Genomic DNA, 26,385 nt, shown 5'->3' with positions numbered 1-26,385 from the left:
TTTTTTTTTTTTTCTTCAGTAAGCTTTCTTTTAAGTAGCAACAGTGTGCTTTAGCTAGAGCTGATAAGACAGAGGAATGTTTTTGTAACTACTGGGTCTTCAAGGTCGCACCTTCACTCTGCCAGCTCAGACACTACGGGGAGATCTATGACCCCCCCGTAGGAGGCTGAGTTAGACAGACAGCAAAATTGGCCAGAGATATTCCATTCCATATATTTATGTAAGCTCAGAGGAAGGTCAGAGATCAGAGAAGGCAACTTCCTTCCTTCCTTCTTTTTCCCTTTTCTTCCATCTATGGCCGGTGTCCGGGGAGGACTCTGTCCATCCATCACTGTCGACCCTCAGGTTCGAGCTCTCCTGACCCTCATCACTCTCTGCTTTCTCCAGCAACAGCTCCAGAATTTCTTGGGACTGTTCCATCTCAGGGGAGTGTGGTGGGAGGTGCTGGGGGTGGGGGGGAGGTGAGAGGCTTTTGCTCATGCCTGAACATATTTGTATATAATTGTATATATTTTCTTATATCATTAGTGTTTAATTAAAGCTGTGTAGTTTAGTCTTCAATCCAGCCAAGTCTCTCTCTTTTTCTCTCTCTCCTTCCCTACCTGGGTGGGAGCGGGAGGGGATCAAGAGCATTGTTGTCGGACCTGAGTCAAACAGTGACACCTGGAATGCTTTTGTACCGTAATGGTGGCTTCTTTATACATCTGCTATCTTGCCCCATTCAGGTCAATGTGAAGAGATTGCTGAATTCTAACCTTGACTGAAAGGGTGATGTATTAGACTTCAGCTAGAAGTTCTAATGTTTTGTTTTTATTTTTTTTCATAATGTTCCTTTTTCTCTAGAGAAGTGATCTAATGACTGTTCATACCTAGTTGCTGTTTGTGTGTCTGTTCTCTGAAACCTGTTCCAAACATGAAGTTTATTTAAAAGAAACTTTCAAGCTGCTGTTTGTAACGTGTTTTATTGTTGTGAAGAACTGATTGCATATGATGCATATGATCAGGAGAGATTTGTTAACATTTTATGTCTGGAGAGAATATTCTAATTGTGGATTAAGTAGAACATACCCAACACTAGAAATTAAATCAAATAAGCTGCAACTTCTTTGCTCCAAGTTCCTTACCCTAAGCTGTTGAACTGAGCAGTACTGTTCTCTCAACAAAGCAAGCTCTTGTAGTTGCACAATAGGCAGAGAAAAGCAGCAGTCCCTGGTGGGCAACACCTCTTCCAAAGGATGTTTTCATTGTCCTAGTCACACTGAAGTTTGTTCACAGACCTGAAATTTGATAAATAATGTCTAATATTAGATGTCTACAGCTGCACCAGATTTCCTCTGCTTTCTTCATTATCTGTATGGGGACATAGCATGCTTACTCCTTATAGTTTACTTGACCCACTGTGATATTCACTAATATGGATAATAGGTTGACAGGTAGTGCTTTTAAGCTGAAAGAGGATAGATTTAGATTAGATAGTAGGAAGAAATTGTTTACTGTGAGGGTGGTGAAACACTGGAACAAGTTGCCCAGAGAAGTTGTGGATGCCCCATCCCTGGGCTGGATGGGGCTTTGAGCAACCTGGTGTAGTGGGAGGTATCCCTGCCATGGCAGCATTCATGGTTACGATTAGATTAGATTACCTGATGAGGTATCTGTTGATGAGATCTGTGGACACTTCTGATGATCAAGTTGACAGTGTGTTTTAAGAGGAGAACACTTGTGGCTGACATTTAAAGGGCAATGGTTGTAGAAGCAAAGCGTACCTGAAATAGAGACCAGTCTATGACTAACATCTTTCTGCCCTGCGAAAAGAAAATTTGTCTCGTGTGTTGTGCAAATTCTGAGATTTTTCAAGCTCGCGAAGATTAGACACTAAAGAGCGGCTCCTGTTGAGATGGGAAGGCAGAAGGAGCTTGAATCTAAGTTGAGAGGACAAGTGGTTTAAGTGATATTCCATCCTGTTCACCTGAAGGCTACTATAAATCTATCAACCCACTGTTAGGGTTTGTTGTTAAAGGGTATATTGCCCAAGTTTACTACATAATATCACACCACAGAAGTTCTCTTTAGGGTCAGGATCACTGCGGTTGTTCTAAGGGCTAGGTAATCTGCACATGGATCCTTTTCCTCCTCCACTGCTTTCTCCAGCCTTGTTTTTGGAGATGGCGTTCTGCTTAAAACAGTGCAATCTCTTTAAAGAATTCAAGCCCACAGCTTTTCTTTATCTTCCTTGTATTCTATTTAACAACTCTATAGATGCAAGAATACCAGAGTTTCACAAAATCCACCACCAAAAAACCTCATGCAGTAAGGGTCAGAAACTGCATTTGTGGCTGCTGCTGCCTATTGAGAGCTGAAGAGTTGGAGTCCTTCAGCCAAGGGTCACTTTGCAGCTGTATCTTCCCTGCTCTGTATTCTGAGTGTGAGAGCTTTCCTCTCCCACCTGCTGTTTGTAATAATAATAGTGGGTCTTTCAGAGGCTTCACGAATGATTAGAGACTGTCCATGGAGTTTTTATTTCCCTGATGTGAGAAATTTGTGAGCTCTTTGAAGCTGTGCTGCCTGTTTTCCTTCTCCACATAAAGTTGCACACAGTATGGATGCACAAGCACAAAGGAGAAAGAACAAGGTATCCATTTTTAAAGAAACAGTGTCTAAATTAGCTTTGTCCCACCTAGCTGGTTCTCTGTCCTCAGAGCCCCTGGAAGTTCCTCATTTGACTTAAGGTGCAGCTGTCTTTCTGAACACAGGGACACTGGTATTCTTTTTACATAGCTGTGCTTTTGGCCGTACTTCAGCCATCTAAGGAGGAGGAGCAAATCTTTTTGTAATTAATTGTTATTTTTCAACTTACCAGTAGTTTCCTGACAGCTATGGCCATGGGTAGAAAAAAAACATATTTGTATTAATCAAAGTTTCTTGCCTTTTGTCATGGTTTGGCCTAACATGACAGCAAAGAACCAGCCCTGTGGCTGCTCGCTCAACTCTCCCTCCGCCCCACTGGGATGGAGAGGACAAAGGCCAACTAGAAGCTCATGGGTGGAGACAAAGGGCAAGGAGGGTTCTTCACTGATTAAGGCCACGGGCAAACCAGACTCAACTTGGGGAAAAATAATAATTTAATTTAACACTAATCAAAAGCACACAGGACACAGACAACACAAAAAACTAGTGCTTACATGTTACTCCACCCTTCCCTTCTTCCCAGGCCCAAATTACTTTGTTCCCAGTTTCTCACCCTCCTTCCCCCCAGCGGCACAGGGGGATGGTAATGGGGTTTAGAGTCAGTTTACGGGCTGGTGGTTCTTGCTGCTTCTTCCTCCTCAGGAAGAAGGATTCCTTACAGTCTTCCACAGACCTCTCCTTCATGAATCCTTCCCATGAGGTACAGTCCCTCAGGAGCAAGCTGCACCAGCGTGGGATTCCCACAGAATTCTGTGTTGCTTCAAGAGCAGTCATGTTCCCTGGCCTGGGGTCTTCCTTGGCTGCATAATCTTAAGTCCACTGGCAGCAAATCCATATTCACCCCTCCTGGCTCCTTCAGGGAATGTTCCACCACATTCCTCCAAGAATGCACGGGGACAGCCTGCCATCTCGCTATAGGTTGCAGGGAAACTTCTTCTTGAGCACTTTCTTCTTCACCAACCTCGGGATCTTAAAACCCTGGAACTGCCTTACACCTCTTTTCTCCCCTGCTCGCCCGCTGACATGAGTTCTTTCATACGTTAATTGCAGAGGTGCAGCCATTACTCTCTCTCTAATGGCTTCTTGGCTCTGCTTTTATAGCTGGGGGAGCTTCTCAGCTTCTTACCAAGCCACCCCTGGGGCCCTTCCCTCACTACCAAAAACCTGCTAACCAAACCAGCACGCCTTTCTTGGATTCAGATTGAAATTTTACTGAGAGGAGGAGAGAAATTCGTTGCTGTCATTCCAAATATAAGAGTATAAAATATTTGAGGATTCTCTTGTCGCTTTCCTTTGGAGCTGCATTCAAAGACAGAAGGTTTTACAAAGCTTTGATGAATTGATAGATTCATGTATTGAAGCACCTGTCCTCTAAGACTAATTCCTTAGCTGTTATCAGCTCATCAGATCAACAATCATATTGTTTCTTGGCAGCCTCTGTTAAAGAGATCTGAAAAGCCTGCAGCTGTTACTCCAGCCTAAGAAGGCACAAATACGATCTATACCCTTTTTTCCTAGCATGCACTTTAGGAATCACAGTTTAGAGAGAGTAGGTGTTTATTGCCTTGGTTGCTTTAGACTGATACTCTTGAAGGCTTCCAAATCAGTTATCCAGAGTATATTTTTAACAAAACTTGTATCAAGGATGTATTCTCTCTTCCTTAGCTTCATCTTCAGTGTTGGTTCATAGTAGTATTCCCTTCTTATGCAGTTGGTAGCAATTACTGAACTGCTTGCTCCTATAATTAGAAAAAAAAAAAAAAGATCAGATTCTCCTCACCTGCTATTTTTAGAATTACTTTATTCTTCCTTTTATAGATCATTTACAGCAGAACCTCATCTGCCATGCCCTGAAGTCCCCTCCTGTGTTCTTAGCCTCCACAGTACAATATGTGTCAGTGTGTTTAGGGAAATGCTGAACTGTGGGTCATAATGTGATTAATGCGAATGTCCAAGTTTTAACTGTTTCCTGCAGCTGTGTTTGACTTTTCAAGATACTGTCCCCTAAATTCTGCTTCCTGTGTCAAGACATTTGAAGCAACTTGTATCTCTTATTCCCTAAAGTGCCAGAGACAAAAATATTTTTGGATCTCTTGTCTCAGTCCTTAACTTAGTTGTATTTCTTGAGACATTTACTTGTATATGTGGAAAAAGAGAGCAATTTCCCTTGTATATTAGTATAAATGAAGACTTCTAGTCTCCTTTCTTACTGGAAGCTCAGACTTTTGCTGCAAAAGAAGCAGCATGTAGAATTGGAACAAACCATTTCATCAGCTGATTCTGAACAATACCCAACTACAGTTTACTAGCAGGCTTGTTTTGGGCCACAGGATTAAGCCACCTCTTTGCTTTTCACTTCCCTGTAAATGATTGTGTGGGTGTTTCTTGTTCAGTAGGGAGAGGCAGAAAGCCTGGGTGCGCTCAGCTTAAAGCCCCAGCATTTCCTTGGTAGGCAAAGGAGGGATCCTTTGATGAGAGCAGAAAGGGTGATAGCTATTCAAAATCTTTTCCAAGTAATTTGATTTCAGACCTCTGAAAAGTCAAAGCTGTCCACCATGGCTTACATGATTTAACTTGTGATGCTTCTTTTGCCTGCTAACATTAAGCAAGGAACAGTGGGAGAATATAATTGAGAAAAGGTATTTTTAGGCTCATTTTGAGAGAGAAACCAATTGGGTGAATTCAGAAAGACTAGACCAAAACATGTTCAGATTCCTCAGTGAATATGTTACCTACAGTCTCATAAAGGAATCTTCCTCATTAACGGAGGGAGTGGCAGTCAAAATCACACTGAATATTAATTCTAAAAATATATTAGTCTATTAGGTGAAATTACTTCCCAGAAAGACAAGGAAACGGTGTGAAATGTTTATATCTGCTGTGAATAGCACTTAGTGAAAATTTTAGTCCCTATGGCATGGTAGTAAGGTAGAGAGGAATATAGATTAGAATTTCCAAGTTACTGTGGTATGTTTATGTAAAAGCTGTTTCTTCAGGTCAGTGTGTTGGAACGAGCTGCTGTGTCCTGTCACTGTTCTTTCTCCCCTGGTATTTGGCAGGTAGAAAGGAGTGCAAAAGAACAAAAGTTGCAGAGGAACTGTTGGCCTCTGAGGAGTGTCTTTTGCTTCTTTCTTTTTCTAGCTTCCTTTTTCCAAGGTGAGACGATTCTCCATTGGGCAGCAGTCAACACTTTGTTTGATGTCACCGTGGAAAACAGATCTGATTATTTTTGTCTCATGCTTTGGGATGTAATGTTTCTGCATAAAGAGATTCTTCCTCCCTCTCTCCCTGTGTTCCCCCCTCCTACAAAAGGTGGCCTTCTCTCCATACAAACCTGCAAGTGCAGCACAGTCTGTAAGTGTCGTCTCAGCATCTTGTATAAGGCATGATCGTGTCAGTTAATACTTAAAAAATGAGCTGTCATTTGACATCTTAAGTGTACTAGTATGCTCCCATGCTTTGACCCATGGTAATAATGCAAGTAGGTAGCATTACACGTAATGTCTCTCAACCTAAAGTATTTTACTTTTTTAGGAGGGGAGCAGGGAATTGAGAACAGATACATGAAATGACAAAAATGAGAGTTGAAATGTGTATAGCACAGATTTATGGGAATATGACTCTTGGAATATGATGACGAGATAAATCTGTTGCCTGTAATTCTGGTGACACAATGGGGAACTTTAGAAAAGCTGAGGCCTGTTCAGGATAATTAAATAAGTTAATTTGCAATCTGGAAAAAGAACCAGCTGGAGTGTAATGATTCACTGAAATCTGAGCACTGCTCCTTCCATGGATAACGGGTCTGTTTTGGTTGTGGAAACTTTGTCCCTTTGAAAGAAGATGCTGTCTTTCTTATCAGATGATATTGCCACAGCTGTTCTAAGCACATACTTGGGGCAAAGGGACCTAAGAAGCATCCTTTTCTTTCCAGGTTTCTGTATAAGGAACCCATTCAGAGGCAAAAACAACCTAATTGTCCCAGCAAGAGAAAAAGCTTATTATAATTTTATAAATTTCCTGTATGGATCTCGTTCCTGATAAGATGCATGGTGATTTTTAGGGATAAGGTTCAAAAAAGCAAGTGATTTAGAAAGATTTAGACTTCAGTGTAGGTTAATTTCCTTTCTTCTGTGTAACAGAATCATAGTTTTGGGGAAAACTGAATGCGTATGGTAAAAGCCTGTAAGTCAGCATTGAGGAGTAAAGGATCGGTCATATTTTTCTCTGTAAATACAGAATCACAGAATGGTTGAGGATGGAAGGGACCACTGCAGTTCATTTGTCCAACATCCTCATCAAGCAAGACAGCCTGGAGCTGTTTGTGCAGGACCATGTACAGACAGCTTCTGAGTATCTCTGGGAATGGAGATTCCACAACCTCCTTGAGCAACTTACACCTCATTCAAAATTAGTTTTGAGTTCCTGGAGGAGATCTTTGTTTGTGGGCTTATGGATATATAAACACAAAAGCCAGATATTTTTACCATGTTGTATTTGAGTAAATAAATGCTTTTAGGAATGCACACCCTACCTGACTTGTTAGGGAGACCACTTTATTTCAGCCTATCAGCTCATTACAGTTGCACTCAGATCACTGCTGTCTGCATTGACTAATACTTGTCTTTTAGCAAAGCTCAGATTGTTTGACAATGCAAAGCAATTTTAGTAAGACATAGTACCTCCAGCTCAACACTGCTAGTACAAGCAAGTAGTCTTCACAGGTAGCATTAATTCGCTTATTATCTTGAAATATCCACTGTCTAGCTTTGAACTCAAATTTCAGTCATCTCATTGAGATGGTCAATATTGCAAAGTATATGTTAGATCTTTGTCATGAAAGCAGCTTGTTGAGTGTTAACAGATCCAAATCTGTGTTCATCACCTGATTATCGATCCTTCTGTATCTTTACTGCAAATATTGTGTATTTGACTTGGAGAACAAAAGATTTGTGCTGCTTTCTGCAGAAATCCCCTAAAAATGAATCCTCAAAATCCTCTCAGTTCCTACAGAATTCTAAATGTTTGGGTGTTTTATGTAAGAAAAATTCTTAACAAATTAAATATATGCTTCTAAGCATTCTGAGAAACATTTAAATCCTGATATTGAATGATTAATTTGAGAATCATAGACACTCAGTCCTATATTAATTTCTGTGAAGTTATTTCTAGAAAGGACAAAGTAGATCAGCATCAAAAACCTGAGCTTCCAACAGGAGAGCTTTCTTTTCCAAGCCAGCTATTAAAAAACTGTGGAAATGCAGAAGCAAAGTGTGGGATACACAGCTTCTAAAATGTCTTCATTTGGAGAATCCTGGAAGCTTTTTATTATTTTTCCTTATTACTTAAAATGTTCAAATATGTGAGACAATGTTTCTTTGCTTTGATAAACACAGAAGTTTGGCTGGGTTACAGATCATACAACAATGGTGTGCCTAAATACATAGAAGTTCAGGAGGGAATTGTTTTTTCTCAACCAGCCATCTTGGTTAGTAGTGAAAACAGCAGAATAGAGACAGGCTTACCCATGAAAAAAGGGTAAAGAAAACAGTTTATATGTGTGAAGAGGTGTGTTGGGGTTTCTTTTGGGGGGTTGTTTTTTTTTTTTAAGAGAATAAATCTGATTCATCATTCATGTAAGTAACAAACCAATCAATGAAATTATATGAAGAATAAAAAAGCGTTCTGAAAATTGTAGAAGTGGAGAAGTGCACACAACAGGAAAAACTACTAATAATTTTGATATGTTTTTGTTCCCTTTTAGAAGTTATTGACTAAAAACCTGCTTGGAAAACAGTATCATCAGAGGTTTCTAAGATTGTCTCATTTTCAACAGTCAGCAGTGAAGCTAAGCCTGTCAATTGTAACTGAGTTTTAAGAGAGCTTTACAGGTCTAATGTAATTGATTTTGATTTTCAAGTGATAATCCATGTGTGTGCTCACAAAATGTGAGAATCTAAACTTGTGCTTGAAACTGAAGTAATTATTTTTTTGCAGAATTCAAATCATCTCCTCCCTTTGTTTCTTACATCTGCTGTCTTCCAAGTCTACTGTTAGTGGTGTAACTGCAGGTTTATTAAGTTTTTCAAAAGACTTGAAGGCAGTTTCATGAATCCACAGTCATTTCATCAGTTGAGGATCCTTCTTCAGATTTTACATTTTGAACATGTGGGCTTCCTCGGTCAAACACTGTCTAGTCTGTGACAGCAGGTAGTACAGTAGTCTGAGAAAGCATCTTCCACCACCCCTGTTCTCACTGCATGGGTATTACAAATGTTGCCTCTTTGGGTTGGGTAGAACCAGGAGTTGGGTCATTCCCTTGTCTCTTGGTGCCTCTGAGAATCCTTATGACCATGCTGGTGCTGACAGGCACTCGGGGGACAAAAGGTGTTTTCCTGTCCCTTTCTTGTTCCTGAGCTGTCTTGGTGTCTATACTAAGGTAGCTATTCAGAAGTGACAGAATTTGCTTGTGAGATGGGGTGTTTGCCAGACTCTTCTTCCTCAGGACTAGCTGAAGACTTCACACTCTCAATCAAAAGACTTACTGGCATCTCACTCCTCTCATAAAAGCCTCTGTGTTCTGTGGTCCCACAGCAATATGTGTGTTTGAGTTCTTATGCTTCACATCAGTGCCTACAAAGCTTGGTTACATACTAGATACAGTTTACAAGTCAATCCCTCATCCCTTTAATGACTACTGGTTTTCAGGCCAGACACTTTCTGCAGTGGTGCATGTAAGTAGAGAGATGTCAGTTCATCAGTCTTTACACCCCAAGACTGTTCTTGTGACCATATCTTGTTTTATTTGGGGAGCACACAATTCTGATTTTCAGCTCAGGATCTTAATATAGTAAGGAGCTAAAGTCCTAAATAGGAATTAAGGGTTTAAATATTTCCTGAATCTGATGTGACATATTTAGGAAGGCTGTAAAACTGCTCATGTACAAATATTTCATTATCTATATAAAAACATTGTAAAATTTTGTGATTAGTTTATCATAAACCCTAAATGTTCTTCATATTTCTTGTTCCAGTATATTTATAGTCAAATGTTCTTTAAATTACTGCTTAAATACGATTGTTAGTGTGAGGCAGGCTTAATGCTGTTCCTACTCTTTTTTTTTGTAATTGATACCCACCTGGTGTGAATATCAAGACTGCTTTCTCATTTGAATAGTAGTTAAGTACAAAGTGATTGTTTTAACTTGTTTCAATAAATAAATCATAAGCTGTTTCTAGACGTTTTGAGGGAACTACTGAGCATTTTGTGTTGTGTAATTTATTACTTATTTTTGAAAGATAACTTCCTCCTCCTTCCCAAATGACTCAGCATATAAATGACTGAACGTTTTTAAAGCATTTTGTATTATTTATTGAGCTGGAGATATGCTTCTATTGGAGACTTACTGTCACAGGGTTTTCTAGAAGCTGATTGTGGGACAGGAGTTTAAAATCTCAGTGAATGGAAACCAAAGCATAAAAGCAACTTTGCCTTCCACTGGGAAGAGTGTTCCATTGTATGTGCTGCTTCTTTTATTTGGGCATGGTCTTAGATCTTCAGTTTGGTTCCTAGGGATATTTATGTATTTTTTTTTTCCCTTTTCCTTCTCTTTCCTTATGCTTTGTTTCACCTCTTTTTTTTGTTTGTTTTAGTTTTTTGGGTGTTTTTTTTTTGTCTTCTACAAGAGAATCAGTGAACATACATAAGGGGTTTTTGCATTTAATTCTTTGTTTCTTTTGACTTCTGGCACTACATGTTCATGAGTAATTTTCATATTGCCCATGGGGTTAAAAAGATGAACAAAATATCCATGTAGTGACACACAGTAGATGGATTTCCTAGCAGGTCTTATTTTCCTTAAACAGCACCAGAAACAATTTTCATTTTTTTCTGCTGGAATGTCTTTTGCTCAAAACTCTAGGGAGAGAAGACATGAAAGATTGATACCTGCTTTATTAGTCAGACCACGGGAAGTATGCTTTGCTTTTTTGCTTGCTTTCCAAGTTTCAGTACACAGGGCATTTGGGAACACTTATCTAAAATGCTAGGCTGGCCTTACAAGCCCTGCTTTTCCTGTCTCCTGGAAATGTATGTTGATTTCCCTACAGTTATCCCTTTCATTGTAAGTAAATTGTTACAAATCCTGTTCAGTTTTAGTATGTCTGAATGTGAAAAGCATGAAACTCAATGATAAAAAAATAAACCATGCTTCCAGTTTTAATCTCAGTAGTACCCTTAATGGATGATTTGGTATGTTTTCTGAGACTGAAGTAATGGCCAGAATTCAATTTGAAATTGTATAGTTAAGGAATTCTGTATAAACTTTTTCTGAGTAGTGTTTTATTAGTGTACAGAATACTGTAGATTGCTGCCTAGAGATATTTTCTGTGTTAAGAATGCTTTTTTTTTTTAAACCTGCCATGAGGTATAACATTTGTTTCCCATCAGGTCAAACCATCTATAAAATCCTTTGATTCATTTAAGAATGCAAATACGGGGGAATATGGTATTCCTTTATATCCTTGTGGAAAATTCAAACAGTGTATGCATATTTTTTAAGAGTGAGAGGAGCAGTTTGTGGCTGTGCCCTAGGAAGGAGGACACAGCCAGAAGTTGGTCTGATGTGGTTCTACCCTTGGGGCACTGAGATGTGAAGGTTGGTTGGTCTTCCACTTCACTGCTCTCGTGTCCCATACTTGTTTTCACCATTATCTGTTGGCATAGGTAGGATGTAGTACAGAGGGAGTCCTTTGTCATGTAGAACTGAGTTTATGTCCAGAGGCACGGACTTAAATGTATCTAATGTGAAATAGGATGAAAGAGATTCTACAATGGTGTAAAATCTTCCTGGGGAGGAAGAACACCATGCACCAGTACAGGTTAGAGGTAGACCTGCTGGAAAGCAGTACTGAGAAAAAGGACCTGAGAGTCCTGTTAGATAGAAAATTATCGATGAGCCAGTAATGTGCCCTTACCACCAAGAAGACCAGTGGAATCCTGGGTTGTATAAGGAAGAGTGTGGTTGAGAGAGGTCATTCTCCCCCTCTACTCTGCCCTGGTGAGGACACATCTGGAATACTGCATCCAGTTCTGGGTTCACCAGCTCAAGAGAGACAGGGAACTACTAGAGAGAGCCCCGAAATAAAGATGACTGCGGGTTCAGAGCATCTCCCTAATAAGGAAAGGCTGAGAGAGCTGGGACTGTGTAGCCTGGAGAAGAGAAGGCTGAGGGGAGACCATATTAATGCCTGCAAGTATCTAAAGGGTGGGTGCAGGGAGGATGGTGCCAGAATCTTCTCAGTAGTTCCCAGTGACAGGACAAGGGGCAATGGACACAAGCTGGAACATGGGAAGTTCCATTTAAATATGAGCAAAAACTTCTTTATGGTGAGGTTGACCAAGCACTGGAACAGGCTGCCTAGGGAGGTTGTGGAATCTCCTTCTCTGGAGATATTCAAGACATGCCGGGATGCAGTCCTGAGTAATGTGCTCTAGGGGATCCTGCTTTAGCAGGGGAGTTGGACTGAATGATCTCTAGAGGTCCCTTCCAACTCTGACAATTCCATGATTCTGTGAATGTAAACAATTTAATAATAATTAGTAATAATTAATACTTATATAACTATTTCATTAATTATAATTAATATAAATTAATCACCTTCTGTAATGTAGTTTGTGTGTCTTTGAAGAAGATGGTGTAAGACAGGTGATTACTGGAGAAGTTTTTATTCTGAATGTTTTTCTTTGGCAAATGATAAAAAACTGAAGTTTAATTTTCTGTGCATCTTTGACTCTGTTAGAATTCCTTACCTGAGAAGGAGTACACGTAAGGAGACATCTTATTTGATGCACTTAAAGTAACAGACCTTCACTGGCTTTTTAAAAGCAGTCCAAGTTCTTGAGAATAAAAGTAGTGAAAATGTTTGAGGGCCAGAAAATGTACATGCATTTTTTTTCCCTGGGAATTAATGGGAGTATAGATGTCCACTTAAATTGTTTGTGTGATAGCCACTTAAATTATATATGTGAAAACTTAAAATTATCATGGATTTTAAACTCAGACTTACTGCTCATATTATTATGAGCATAAAACATCTTGTTTGCAAATAGATGACACCGCCTTCTGAAAGTTGTTATTTTAATTTATTTTAATTTATTTTATTGTTTTACATTTGTTTTTCAGGGAAACCACATGCCTCTGCTGAAACTGATCAGGAGTGTATACACCCTATGACTTACTCAAGTCAGCTGGAAGACTCTGGATGTGATGTCTCTAATGACTATGCAGTTGACTCTTTAGGCGTAACTTCTGATTTTCATCAATCTGAGCATAACCTCGACACTTCTAAATGTTGGTTGGAAAGAGTTCCCCTATTGAATTTTTGCTGTACTGGCAAGAAGGAATCTCTAACTACTGCAGTGCAGTTTTTGCAATATCTACTTGAAATAAGAAAACTGTCAGAAGGAGGAATTCTTCAAGCAGACTTCACGGAGTTTGAGAATGATTCTTTCACCATATTCAATTCAGTGTCTCAATTGCTTGATGGACTGACCATTTTTTACAGCAGTCCTAAATTTCAAGTTTCAAATTTTCTTTCTGAGACAGTTTGTGTTTTGATCAGTTTAATAACTGATTCTAAATTATCTAATCATGTTTTGAAGAAGTGTTTCAAGAAGCTGGAAGAATTTAAGAAAAATCTAGTTCAGATTATTTTAAGAAGCAGTGATGTTAATAGGGTAAGTTTAAAATATCTTCCATCTTTTCTACAGCATTTTGGCATACTGTAATATTCTGGTTTTATGCACACTTAAAAATATTACTTGGTCTTATATTCTGAAGAGTACTTCTCAGAGATTGTTGTGATTCTTCTGTCTTGTGGTATGGACAATAAATGCTCTAAAGCATTTGAAAAAGTTCTTGCTCATGCATACACATTCTTTTAAGTCTATTCCTGAGCACAGGACTTTTAAAAACTATTAAAAAGACAGATGAAAACAGCTTTTCAGAAAAGATGAAAAACATATTTTTCTCTTGCTGTATGAAGTTATATCGTAGATGCTCACAAAGTAATGACAATTAATTTTTTTAATCTCTCTTGTGCACCTAGATTCAGTAGGCTGGTTTGTTTCAGAAGTTCTCTGTCATTCTCTACACATTTGCAAATTTGTGTTTTAAAAATAAATGAGTAAATGAGTGAAGAATTCAGGATAAGGCTTATCTCTGGCACAAAGAGCAAATAGGACTGACTTGCATTTTAGCTGTATTTATTCAGATGAAATACCCCTAGTCTGTCTTCACAAGAGACAATTCATAAGTAATTAATTCCATTGTCTGTTTTAGGACTTCTGGTTTAGAACTTTTGGTTTTTAGGGGCAGGGCAGCCAGTGAAGCATGGCCAGACAGCAGGGGCTTATAAAAAGGAGGTCTTGCTTGACCAGCCTGTTCTCTTTCTGTGACCATGTGCCCTATTTTTTGGATGAGGGGCAGGCTGTCGACATCTACCTGGACTTTGGTAAGGCCCTTGACACTGTCTTAGAGAAGCTGGTGAATCATGGTATAGACAAGTGTACTTTTCACTGGGTAAAAAACTGGCTGGATGGTTCGGCTCAGAGAGTTGTGGTAAACAAGATCAAAGCCAATTGGCAGCTGGTCACCAGTGGTGTCCCTCAGGGCTCAGTTTTGGCTCCAGTCTTGTTCAATATCTTTACCAATGATCTGGGTGAGGGGATTGACTGCACACTCAGTAAGTTTGCAGACAATGCCAAATTGGTTGGGAGTCATGATCTGCTTGAGGCTCTGCAGAGGAACCTGGGCAGGCTGGATCAATGGGCCCAGGCTGATTGCATGAGGTTCAATAAGGCCAAGTGTCGAGTCCTGCATTTTGGTCACAACAAGCCCATGCAAATCTACAGGCTTGGGGAAGAGTGGCTGGAAAGCTGCCCATCAGAAAAGGACCTGGGGGTGCTGGTTGACAGCTGGATGAACATGAGCCAGCAGTGTGTCCGGGTGGCCAAGAAGACAAATAGCATCCTGACCTGTATCAGGAATAGTGTGGCCAGCAGGAGTAGGGAAGTGATCATGCCCCTGTACTTGGCACTGGTGAGGCCACACCTTTAGTACTGTGTTCATTTCTGGGCCCTTCACTGTAAGAAGGACGTTTGGGTACAGAAGTGTGTCCAGAGGAGAGCTATGAAGCTGGTGAAGGGTCTAGAGAACAAGTCATACGATAAGCGGCTGAGGAAGCTAGGGATATTTAGTGTGGAGAAGGCTGAGGGGAGACCTCATTGCCCTCTACAGCTACCTGAAAGGAGGTTGCAAGGAGGTGGGTGTTGGCCTTTTCTCCCAAGTGAATAACGACAGAATGAGAGGAAATGGCCTGAACTTGCAGCAGGGAAGGTTTAAATTGGACATTAGGAAGAATGTCTATACTGAAAGAGTGATCAGGCACTGGAACAGCCTGCCCAGGGAGGTGGTTTAGTCACCAGCCTTGGAGGTATTCAAGAAACATGTAGATGTAGCACTTCAGGGCATGCTGTAGTGGCTGAGGTGGTAGGTGGGGTTTTTTTTGTTTGGTTGTTTTTGGTTTTTGGATATTTTTTTTTGTTGGCGTTTTCTGGTAGAGTATATGTAGTTGTTTGTGTTTGTTTTGGGGTTGTTTTTGTGTTGATGGTCGGACTTGGTGATCTCAGAGGTTCTTTGCAACCATGATTATTCTGTGATTCTGTCTTATACTAACTTGGAGCAGACATGATGGTGGAATTGTCTGAGACTTACATGCACCAATTTAGTGTCCATGTGTGTGTAACTACACTACCATTATATTAAATGAAGATTGTATCCCTAAAATTAATGGAGCTTTAAGAATGCTGACCAGGTTCTAGATCCCTATTTTAGGATGAGCTCTAGAGTTGCTTTTGGAGAGCCTAGACATCTGCTACACCTGTGGACAGATGTACTCATTCCTTTTCATTTAAAATTAATACCACTCACTGTGTATTAAGCAATTACCCCAGAATGTATATTTCAAACACATATTTTTAGCAAACTGAGGGGAAGTGGGTGGATATGCCTGTATTTTGGCTAGAAAGCATTCAGAAGGAAATCCTTACAGCCTGAAGCTTTTCCAGGACTAGAGCCTTGTGTGATTTTTATTTCAGGGTGTTTTTTATTTCAGTGCTGCCATGGTGTGATACTTAGTTTTTAATTAGAAGTGTTCCTGACCAGTCTTTTGAAAGCATGTGAGCATGCATTCCATTTGTATGGTATGAGGAATACAGTTGTGCGAGTTGCTCCTTTTATTTTTTGTGTTTTTGTTGTATTACAGGATACAGAACACATAAAACTTTGTCAGGCATTCATTAAGGAGTTCTTCATAGTTGGTGTCCAGTGTTTCCTCTTGTTCCCTTCCACTACCTAAATGGGAAGTTATTAAAATAATGTTAATTGTAGGAGAGCAACAAAGAGGCTATCCTGAAAGGAATTATTTGTTGATTGGAGGAACCTGGCAAAGCTACAGTGAGAGGTGTCATATCATAAATGAGAGGAAAATATCCTGATAGATCAGGGGAGTTTCAAGTCTGCAAAGTGCTATTATAAATCATTCAGGAAGGATGGAGTATATCCACATGATTTGCAAGTGGCGTCTTTTCTCTAAGTAGGTTCACTGGGAGAGATGGCTTTTTTATGAGATGCTTTATATCTTGCTTCCACCAGAATACTGACTTTACAGTCATTCCTGTCAGAAGCCATTGCTTCATTCAGACTCAAAGAGTTCAGAAATTGTATAAACCAATTATTATGGGATAACCATGGTACTTACCAGATTTCTACAGAAAAAGGGAAAATGTTGTGGGTAGTAATTACAATGCTTATAAAGATGTATTGAGAAATCCTCTTTAGATGTTTGGTTTTCTTTAAACTTGAATTGCATATGGAAATAAATGTGGAATTCATAATTAGCAGTGGAAATTGTATAACTAATTCTTCATGTGCTGTGTACCAGATATCTCCAAGGGACATTTTATGCTTCAGTTTTAATCATCACTGTTTACTCAAGTGGTGATTGAAATATCAAGATTATAGGTTTAAAATAAAATTACTATTAATTTCAAGGCTGTCATCTGGAAAGAGTGGCAAACTGTATGAATTTTGGTTCCAGGAGGATGCTTAAATCCCTTCAGTATAAAAACATTAGGAAATTTGTTGTATGTAACCTTACTAACTGTCAAAAAGCATTCCTACAGACAGCCATCAATGCAGCTGTAGTATTTTACACGACTTTCCCTTTGCCATCCTCACCTATAAAACTGTCAGGAGCTGTCAAGGAGCACAAAGGGTTGTGAGAAACAGCTTCAAAAAGTGAACAAAGAGAGAAATAGCTGTGGATTACACTTAACAAGCCTTCAAAAGAATTCCAGCATTTTCCAGAGCAAATTAAATAACTTTGAAATAACTTTAAAAACCTTTGAGAATTGGAAAAGAGATAATTACCTCTGCATTAGATGTAAAGGAAGAAAAACAGCAGCAGAATTACTTGCTCTAACTGTTGAGTCCTATTGAGATGTTTCTAATTATAAAGCACTGGAAGCTGTAGGAATCAGCAAAGACATACTTAGAGCTTTTCTACCTGGATTCAGTTGCCTAAAGCAGTGCAATTAGGGTAGAATTTTTAATCTGAAAATCCAAATTTACATGAGTTTCAGAAGGCAAAAAACCCACACAAAACGGGAGGTAAACTAAAAGGAGTAGCCTCTTGAATTTACCTTCTTAATTTTTCTTCTCTTCTTCTATATTTGGAGAGCAGCTCAGAAATCTGCACCCAGCTGTTAGACATGCCAGCTTTTGAAAGGAGCCTTCTGGAAATAATCCAGAAGGAGCTTCAGGTCACGACTCTTAAGAGGTGAAACATGAATGCTTTGAGCTTAAATCAACTACACAAAGGCCTGCCTCTGCATCTGCTGCTGAGATGGTCTTATATCCCTGTACGGCTGCAAGGATCCTGTGTCTCATTCTGGTACAGATGAGCTGTTGCTCTCATGTTGCAAAATCTGTGATAGGTGTTGCTGATCTATGGAGCAAGAGTTTTGCTTGTCAACAGTTTTTAAGTCCTCAGCATTGAGGCTCTTGGAGACTTGTATGGATGTGTTGCCTTCAGGATTCTAAAGTTGAACTGTGTAGAGATCTCAGAAGAAACTGCTTTCTGGTGCCTTGTTCCTGTTCAACAAATACCTCATTTGTCTGCCCCACCACACTGAAACTCTTTCAAACAAGACCTGGAAGGAAAAGAGATGTGTTTCAGTGAACTGTGGTTGTTTGCTTCTTCTCATGCAATGTTTAAAACATCAATATTGACTTTGAAGATGCTGTCAAGAGTCAGGAATTGCCTTCTCAATTCAAACAAATAATAACAAAAAAGGTCATGTGCTATTTTCTTCCCTTTTTTAAATCCTTGTCCACTTCTGGAAATTGACTATCCTACCTTTAGGGTAGTTGTTTTGAAGATGTTATGTGTTAATAGTCTGAGTGGATACTGAGATGACCACAGTCTCTAGGAACTTTTCTTATCCTGTTTGGGACTTTACTGCCTGTTTTTATTTTTCTCGTTTTTGTTTAATCTAAAAGTCTTTATAAAGAATTTTATAAATGCTGAAATGTTACTGTTGATATATTTAGCAGAAAAGCAAATGCAAGAACTCTGAATAGAAGTTTAGTGTCTATACTGGATATCTGGATGAGAAAGAATTCACAATTCTTCATTGCTGAACTCTAGTACAGTGAAAAGCAGGAAGAGAGAAATGTTTGGATCTCATTGGCAATTACATAATGAAACGTATGGAAGTGTGCTTGTGCAATTGGAAAAGTGTACATTAATCAGAACCATGGTTTTGAATCTCTTCCTATATAGGATACAATTTGTATGATTCATTAATGACTGAAACTGCTTGGAAGAGAGTAATTATAAACTTACTTAGATGGTTTTAATACATGCAACAGTATGGGTTTCTTGTTTTGTTTTTTTTTTTTAGAATGGTTTGAGTTGGAAGGGACCTTAAAGATCAACTAGTTCCAACCTCCCTGCATGGACAGGGTCACCTTCCACTAGACCACATTCCTCAAAACCCCATCCAACCTGGCCTTGAACGCTTCCAGGAAGGGGACATCCACAGCCTCTCTGGGCAACCTGTTCCATTGTCTTACCACCCTCACACTGAAGAATTTCTCCTAATGTCTAAGTAAAATCTAACCATTACCTCTTGTCCTCTCCCTACACACCACGGTAAAAAGCCCCTCCCCAGCTTTCCTGTAGGCCCTTCAGGTACTGGAAGACCGTTATAAGGTCTCCTCGAAGCCTTCTCTACTCCAGGCTGAACAGCCCCAACTCTCTCAGCCTGTCCTTGTAGGACAGGTGGTCCAGCCCTCTGATCATCTATCTGATCATCATTTAATATGTGCACCAACTAGTTGTGGATGACATTAAATTCCCCTGGCTGTGTATAGTTTGCAATGCCTTTTGTCAGTGACTGCCTGGGCAGTTCTTTACTAATCAGTTTAAAAGTCTTCTCTTCTCAGGGACAAATAAGATTTAAAAATAGTTATTAATGTTACTGGTGGTTTCCAAGTATAAAATTAGCGGGCTTCAGTTTTCCTAAATTAATTGAGTCCCAAGGGGAATAGCATGGCTCTTGAGATTTGGTGCATTTTCATCAGCCAAAGGATTTTGCTTGTATAGTGGAAAAGCAGTTTATTCATATTAGTATTAAAATGTGTTGCCACGATTTTATGGTCTAGTAAGAGTCAATGTTTGAATCTCTTAATTGTTGAATTAAATTTTCTCAGCAATCTCTTGTCCTGTGTGGAGAGCTGTTTTAAGTCAAATGGTAATCAAAATCCATTGTCTTGTAAGTCACTACAGTCTAAAGCAATCACCAAACTGGCTGACTCTAATTTCCCTCAGTAGAGCAGAGTAACTAGACGTGAATGAATGAAAGAAAATTTTGTCTGCCTCTTAGACTTTCGTCCACCTTCTGTCCTCAGCCAGGCTCAGCTGACACAGGTCATGAACTAAATCTACATTTATTAAAGAGTTACAGGAGGAAGTTAGCAGGATTATCTTTTTTTTTACCAGTAAGGCAAAATAGTTTGATTTGTGGTTTCCTACATGCCTGTCACAGTGTTCTGTCAGGACTGCCTCTTTTCCTGGTAAAAAATAGTGTTATTGCCTGTTTTTATCCAAGTAATTAACTAGTATTTAGAGTATTACTGATTATTTCCACTAGGAGGAGAATTAAGGGATGGAGCAGGCCTTTGCTGTTCTCTTGATTTACAAATTAACTGTATAGGTGCCCTTAACCCAAGAATACAGGAAGTTCTTCCTTTTGTTGAATATGGTAGAGTTTTGTTCAATATGGTAGGAAGTAGATATCAAAGGTTGTTTGTTTCCTTGGACCCCCATCAATTTCAAGGGAGTGCTTTCTGTCAAAGCTCTTAACTTTCTGTAGCATCACATGAGCATTGTCATTTTGTTTCTTTGGTACCTCTGTGATGTTTGTTGCTGAGACTGTGGAACAGCAACATCAAAACCCTTCCCTCAGTCCTTCACTTACCATGCCTGTGTAAAAGCATTTTACCTCTATCTAGGCCTTGTTTTCTGTTATTCTAGCCATGTTATTGAGCAAAAGGACCTAAAATTGTTATTTTTTTTTTGGTTTTGGGGGTGCCATAGTAGGTGGTTATTCAAAGAAATTATATGACCACTTTAGCTCCATCACATCACTGCTTACTCCAGCTCTTCAGTTTCATTCTGGTCACTTCCAAATGGAGGGCTAGGTCTGTCCCTGCTTAAGAATTGCCCTTCTCGTCACTGAAAAATTGTTTGTTGCTTTTAACAGAGATGGTGGATTATTTTTTTTGTTTTGTTTTGGATGAAGTTAACCCTTACATCCTCTTGGTTTTGAAGGTGGCAGTATATCCCAAGAGGAAGCAGTGTTCAACCATTGCTTAAAATGTGTGTACATACTTGTCCTGGTTTGGAGCTGGGATAGAACTAATTTTTGTGATTTTACTTTTTATTTGAGCCCCTTCTAAGTAGCTGCAGTTGCTGAAATTAACAGCATGTTTTTCAGTTAGTGTCTGTCTCTAGGACTGATAACACTCCATGTTTATAGTTACTGCAAGATAATGTGTGCAGAACCAAGGCCACTGCTTGCTTCTGAAGAAAACATCTTATGTTTCAGAGCCAGAGGAGGGTAAGGGGTCACATCTGAGACTCTACTTTGGGGAGGAGCTGGCCAGACAGGTGACCAAAGTTAACCAAATAAAGTATCCTACATGTCATACTGAATATAAATTTAGGGGATAATAAGTGTCAAGCTCACTTGCTTTCTTTGTCCATGGCCAGCATGCTGGGAGGACTCTGTGCATTTATCTGTCTTTGGTCCCAATCCTTGCATTCCCGAACCTGTGCATTCCTGCATCCCAGCTCCCATTTGCCACTGACTCCAGGAGTTGAGTCTGGGACTTTACCAGGGCCTGCCCTGCAGCCTTGGTGGTGATGTGGGTGTTGTTGGGAGGTGGGAGGGGAAGCATGATAGTGCTTTTTTGGATATTTGTAGATATTTCATTACTTTTCATCACTACTGTGTCATTAAAGCCGTGTAGTTTAGTTTCCAACCTGGGTGAGTCTCTCTCCCTTATTCCCTCTCTTTTCCTATGACGGGAGGGAGGGGAGTTAACAGAGAGCATCTGTCATTTGTTTAATTGCTGGCCCAGCATCAAACCATGACAATACTTTTAATGAAGTCTTAGGGTTTCTCTTTTCTTTTGCCTGTTTACTAATGAACCTGTTCTCATAGCTTAAATTTGTCTAGGAAGTATTTTGTGTGCCTAAGTAGGGTGTGTGCGTTATGGTGGTAGGATAGAAGTTAAAATTAAGCTCTACAGAAACTGTTACCTACAGCCAGTTGCACTCCTGCAGTGAAATCTACAACCCCAAACTAGGTACCTCTGTTCTTCCTAGGTATGTGTGCCAGATACTTGGCATTTTTAAGTGTTATGCAAAGTAACTGGCACATTGTGGGCTGAGGGAAGAAGACTGAAGGATTGGGAAATAAACCTGAAATCCATTTTCATTTTCAGGAACTGTCTGTAAATCTTAGACACTTAAGTGAGACATTGATTTACCTCCCTTTATTTTATAAAGTATGACCAGCTCACTCCATAGTTTAAAACCCAAAAGCTAAAGAAAACCTGTTTTCTGTAATTTAGCCAGTGAGTTTTTCTAAGCAGTCCTCAGATTAAGAATTATAATCCATAACTCTTCTGCTCTTAGTGAGCTTTGTTGCTTAGTGTCTTCTGCATCCATCAGCATGCTTGGCAACTCAGCATCAGCAGACAGATAGGCAGTTCTTCACTCCTCTAGGCTTCTGACCAGGACTTGCTGAGAAGAAGAAATCAAGAGTAATTAAATTTTAATCTCACAGACAGAGAAGACTTTGTATCTAGAGCTACATCTTCATAATAAATAGAATATTTACAGTAGGTATTAAAAAATTCGCAGCAGTAACATCAGAATTGTCAGAGTGGCAGTGGTTGTGAATGCTGTTTAACTGGGATTGATACTGTCTTTCTGTTCACAATATTTACTGGATCCAGCCACTTGGATGAGTTAGATATTTAAATACCTAATTAATGAATTCCAAGAAGTTGCAGACATTCTTGATCTCTGCCAAGATAGCATTGCTTGAAGTAAATTTATTGCTGAAAACTCTGATGCCAGCAGAATCCCAGGTGTCTTCAGTAGTTAGCTGAATTTCTTGATACAAGTTTCTTGTATTTAGTCTTCAGATGAACTAATGACTTGTGTGTGTGCTCTCGAGGAAAGTGTTGCCTTTTCTGTGAAGGTGATTGGGGTGAGGTGAAGTAAGGAAGGTACTTGGTTTTAATGTATGGAAATGGGTATTTGAAGGGATTTGCAGCTCTGAGTTCCTTTAAGGACATCCAGGTGGTACTTTAGCTTTGGGTTGAGTTTTTTTGTTTGTTTGGTTTGCTTTTTTATATAAAAAAACAAAACAACCATAAAAACAAAAAGCACAAACTCACAACAGGGTCTGTTGCATGTATTTTATCCCACCAGCTAGGTGTTAGTCTTAGATATATATTACCCAACACAAGATAATCTAAGGTGTTCAAAATGTGGAGGGCAAGGCAAGTCTTTATCCTGTGAAACTTGAAGAAAAAAAATAAATATACTCCAATACTTAGAGATGGTGTTATTTTTACTGTAGAATTTCTACTATAGCATCCTTTGTGTTTGAAAGTGAAGGTTAAGAGAAAGTTACTTGGGCAGCAGTTTATCTTAATAACATACAAAGCTTTATAACAAAGTTGAAAGAATAATTAAAGATTTAGAGATAGAATCCATAGAATAGTTTGGGTTAGAAGGAACCTTTAGAGGTCATCTAATCCAACCCCCCTGCAGTGAGCAGGGACATAATCAATTAGATCAGGTTGCTCAGGACCCTGTCTAGCCTGACCTTGAGTGCTTCCAGGGATGGGGCATCTGCCTCCTCTCCAAGCAACCTGTTCCAGTGTTTCACCACTCTTATTGCAAAAAATTTCTTCTAAATTTCATCTAAATCTTTCCTTTTCTCTGTTAAAACTCTTGTCCCTTGTCCCCATATTTCTTATAGACCCCCTTTAAGTTCTGAAAGGCCATAATAAGGTCTCCCCTGAGCCTTCTCTCCAGGCCAAACAACCCCAACTCTCTCAGCCTGTCTTAGGAGGAGAGGTGCTCCAGCCACAATCATCTTTGTGGTCCTTCTCTGGACCTGCTCCAAAAGCTCCATGTCTTTTCTGTGCAGAGGGCTCCAGAACTGGACACAGTACTCCAGGTGTGGTCTCATGAGAGCAGAATAAAAGGGGAGCATCACCTCCCTTAACCTGCTGGCTCGCTCCTTTTGATGCAGGCCAAGATAAGGCTGGCCTTCTGGGCTGCAAGGACACATTTCCAGTTCATGTCTAGCTTTTCATCCAGCAGTACCCCCAAGTCTGTTTCCACAGGGCTGCTATCAATCCCTTCATCCCCTAGCCTGTGTTGATACTGGGGATTGCCCCAATCCAGGATCAGGATGTTGCACTTGGCCTCATTCAACATCTTGAGGTTCATACAGGCCCAATTCTCAAGCTTGTCCAGGTCCTTCTGGATGGCATACTGTCCTAGATAAATTATACAGCAAGTTGTGCTATATACTCTTGTTCTTGTGAGCAATCCTGAGGAATATGGGAAGACAGCAGAAACAGGGTTGTAGGAGGAAGGTTAGGGATAGATGATGCAGCTCCTGAACAATGAACAATGCTCCATTATTTTCTTCTTTCCAGTTGTATGTTTTTTTACAGTCTAATTTTCTGAATGCTTAGAAGTGAGAATCTCTGAATAGCATAGATTTTATTTTGTTTATACCATTAAGTAAGCCCTAAGGATTAAAAGATATCTGTGCCTCTTTTTTACATGTGATAAATTTTTGAGAGCTGAAGACATTATTTTTAATGAAACTGTATAATATTTGAAATATTATCAGTTTGAATGTTTCCAGAGTTTAATAATACATGAGCATTGCTCTGAAACAGTCATACTTCTGTTTATTATTCTATTTATAGGCTTATTGTTTATATGCTATAAAATTGTTCTGTATGTATTTAATTTATACAATCTGTGATTGTTATTTTATCTTTAAATCTTTGTTGCCTCCTTATTTTCTTATAATATTCTAAGAGATCTACCAAAATACAATGTTAAATTCATATTCTTTAATAAATTGGTTAACAGGTGGAATTTTTCAGTGGCATTGATACTCATATCTCAAGTACCCTAAGTACTGTCATTACAAAATCCCTATTTACTTATCTTAGTAGAGGCTCAGGCTTTAAATTTGAAGTTTTCCTGTTATCTAGTCGTACTGAATTCCAATTAGAAAATAGTAACTTTTGCCAAACTGGAAAGGGTATGGAAAGTTTGTGGAAGAGCCTATTTTAGTTAAATCTCAGCTGCTAGTATTAATAACTACCAAACAATAAAAATTCTTGTGTGTTTCGCTATCTGTCTAAAAAATCTTATAAGCAAATAGAAGAGAGCTTAAAAAAGAACAATCATAATCGTGTTTGTGTGTAAACATATACATTTAGTGTGCTCTTTGGGAGATGATGTATTGAAAAACTACTCCGGATTGTCTAGTTCACTTCCTTGCCAAAGGTTAATTAGCAAGTGTAGTCTGTGTTACAACCTGAAAATACAGAACTATAAAATATGTATTCATCCTTAATTTATAAAAAGTAGAAAAATTAGTCAAAATGTGCTATTTTTGAGCATTGTTTAAACCTCAAGTAATTATTTGAAGCAGTTGTACCCTTTTGGGACTTGGGTGCTGTCAAAGCAGAACTATCCAGGTGTTACAAACTTTGTTTCTGTCATACAGCTTTAGTAGATTCTATGTAAGATCTTTCAGAACTAATAAAGTCTAGATTATTTTTAGGAAGTGGAGGGGTTTTATTTGTTTGAAGGTTACACATTTCCAGTATATGGAAGTCTAATTTTAATTCATGTATTCTTAGACACATGTAGGTGCATGCATTACATTATCCTTTCATATAATTTTAGTTGTTCAGAAACCTGTTTTTATATTGCCTTCATTCACATTTCATCTTTATAGAATCTTTAGTGTATAAATTTATGAATTATTTTAATCTCATGGATTTTCAAAGCTGCATGTGTGGAATTTATGAATTCTCTTTGATGTAAGGAGCTTATGTTGTGTGTCTGTCAGACTTCAGGTTTGACCTTGATCATAAAACTTGTCTGTATTTAATAGTTTTCTTTTTATATTTATTTTGGGATTGTGTGCTAAAGGTAGATGATTAACAGTCAAGATTTATTGAAGTTTGATGGTTGTGGCTGTGAATAGGAGGTTGTCTCATACTGGGCAGATGATAACCAAGCTGATCAAACTCAGCTGTAAGAGGCTGATGAAAAGGCGTTCCATCAACGGGCAGGGCAATTTGACCATCTGATCAGGCAGACAAGCAGTAACTCTAAATAGAAAGCTGTTTGATTTATGTTGTTTACAGCAGAAGTTTTCAGTCCACCTCACTGTCCACTTAGCTAGCCCAAAGTTGTGTCAGTACTGATTTTATGGGAGACAGTTTTGAAAACCACAGTAAAGTCAAGGTAAATAATGGTACTCGGTGCTTTCCCCTCATACCCTCAGCTGATCATCTTGCTGTAGAAGGCTGTCAGGTTGGTTAAGTACAGTTTCCCCTTAGTAAATCCATGCTGAGTACTACTGGATCTCCCTCCTGCCTTTTGTGTGTTGGAAATTATTTGCAGGACGATTAATGCTATACAAACTCGTAAATGGTGGGCAAGTATTTTATTCATATATATAAACACGTATGTGTGTGAGAGGGAGAGAGCTGGTTAGAGTAATAAACTAGATTGTTGATAGGATGCAGTGGTCAGGTTTTGAGTGGTTAAGATATGCTAGTTATTCTTAGACATACATGTTTGTGCCAGAATATCTTTTTGTTGGTCAAAAATACTCATTTACAAAGAGATAGTGAATATTAATGATGTAGGGGTATACATTTATATAAAAATATAAATGATAGTCCTTATATTTAGTGTATATTAAGTTTTTCTTTGAAAGAT

At 39.0% G+C, this 26,385-nt stretch overlaps 1 protein-coding gene across 1 annotated transcript in view; it reads left to right on the top strand.

Moving 5' to 3' along the window:
- MEI4 (meiotic double-stranded break formation protein 4) overlaps window positions 1-26,385 on the top strand; it is a 73,972-nt gene that overhangs the window by 10,600 nt on the left and 36,987 nt on the right. Inside the window, exon 3 of the mRNA XM_051615248.1 lies at window positions 12,870-13,423. Coding sequence (XP_051471208.1) covers window positions 12,870-13,423 — 554 coding nt within the window. The remainder of the gene's footprint in view (window positions 1-12,869; window positions 13,424-26,385) is intronic.

The sequence above is a fragment of the Apus apus genome, chromosome 3, assembly GCF_020740795.1.
Source record: "Apus apus isolate bApuApu2 chromosome 3, bApuApu2.pri.cur, whole genome shotgun sequence".
In the NCBI taxonomy this organism is placed as follows: domain Eukaryota; kingdom Metazoa; phylum Chordata; class Aves; order Apodiformes; family Apodidae; genus Apus; species Apus apus.
This window is presented reverse-complemented; position numbering and strand designations above follow the sequence as displayed.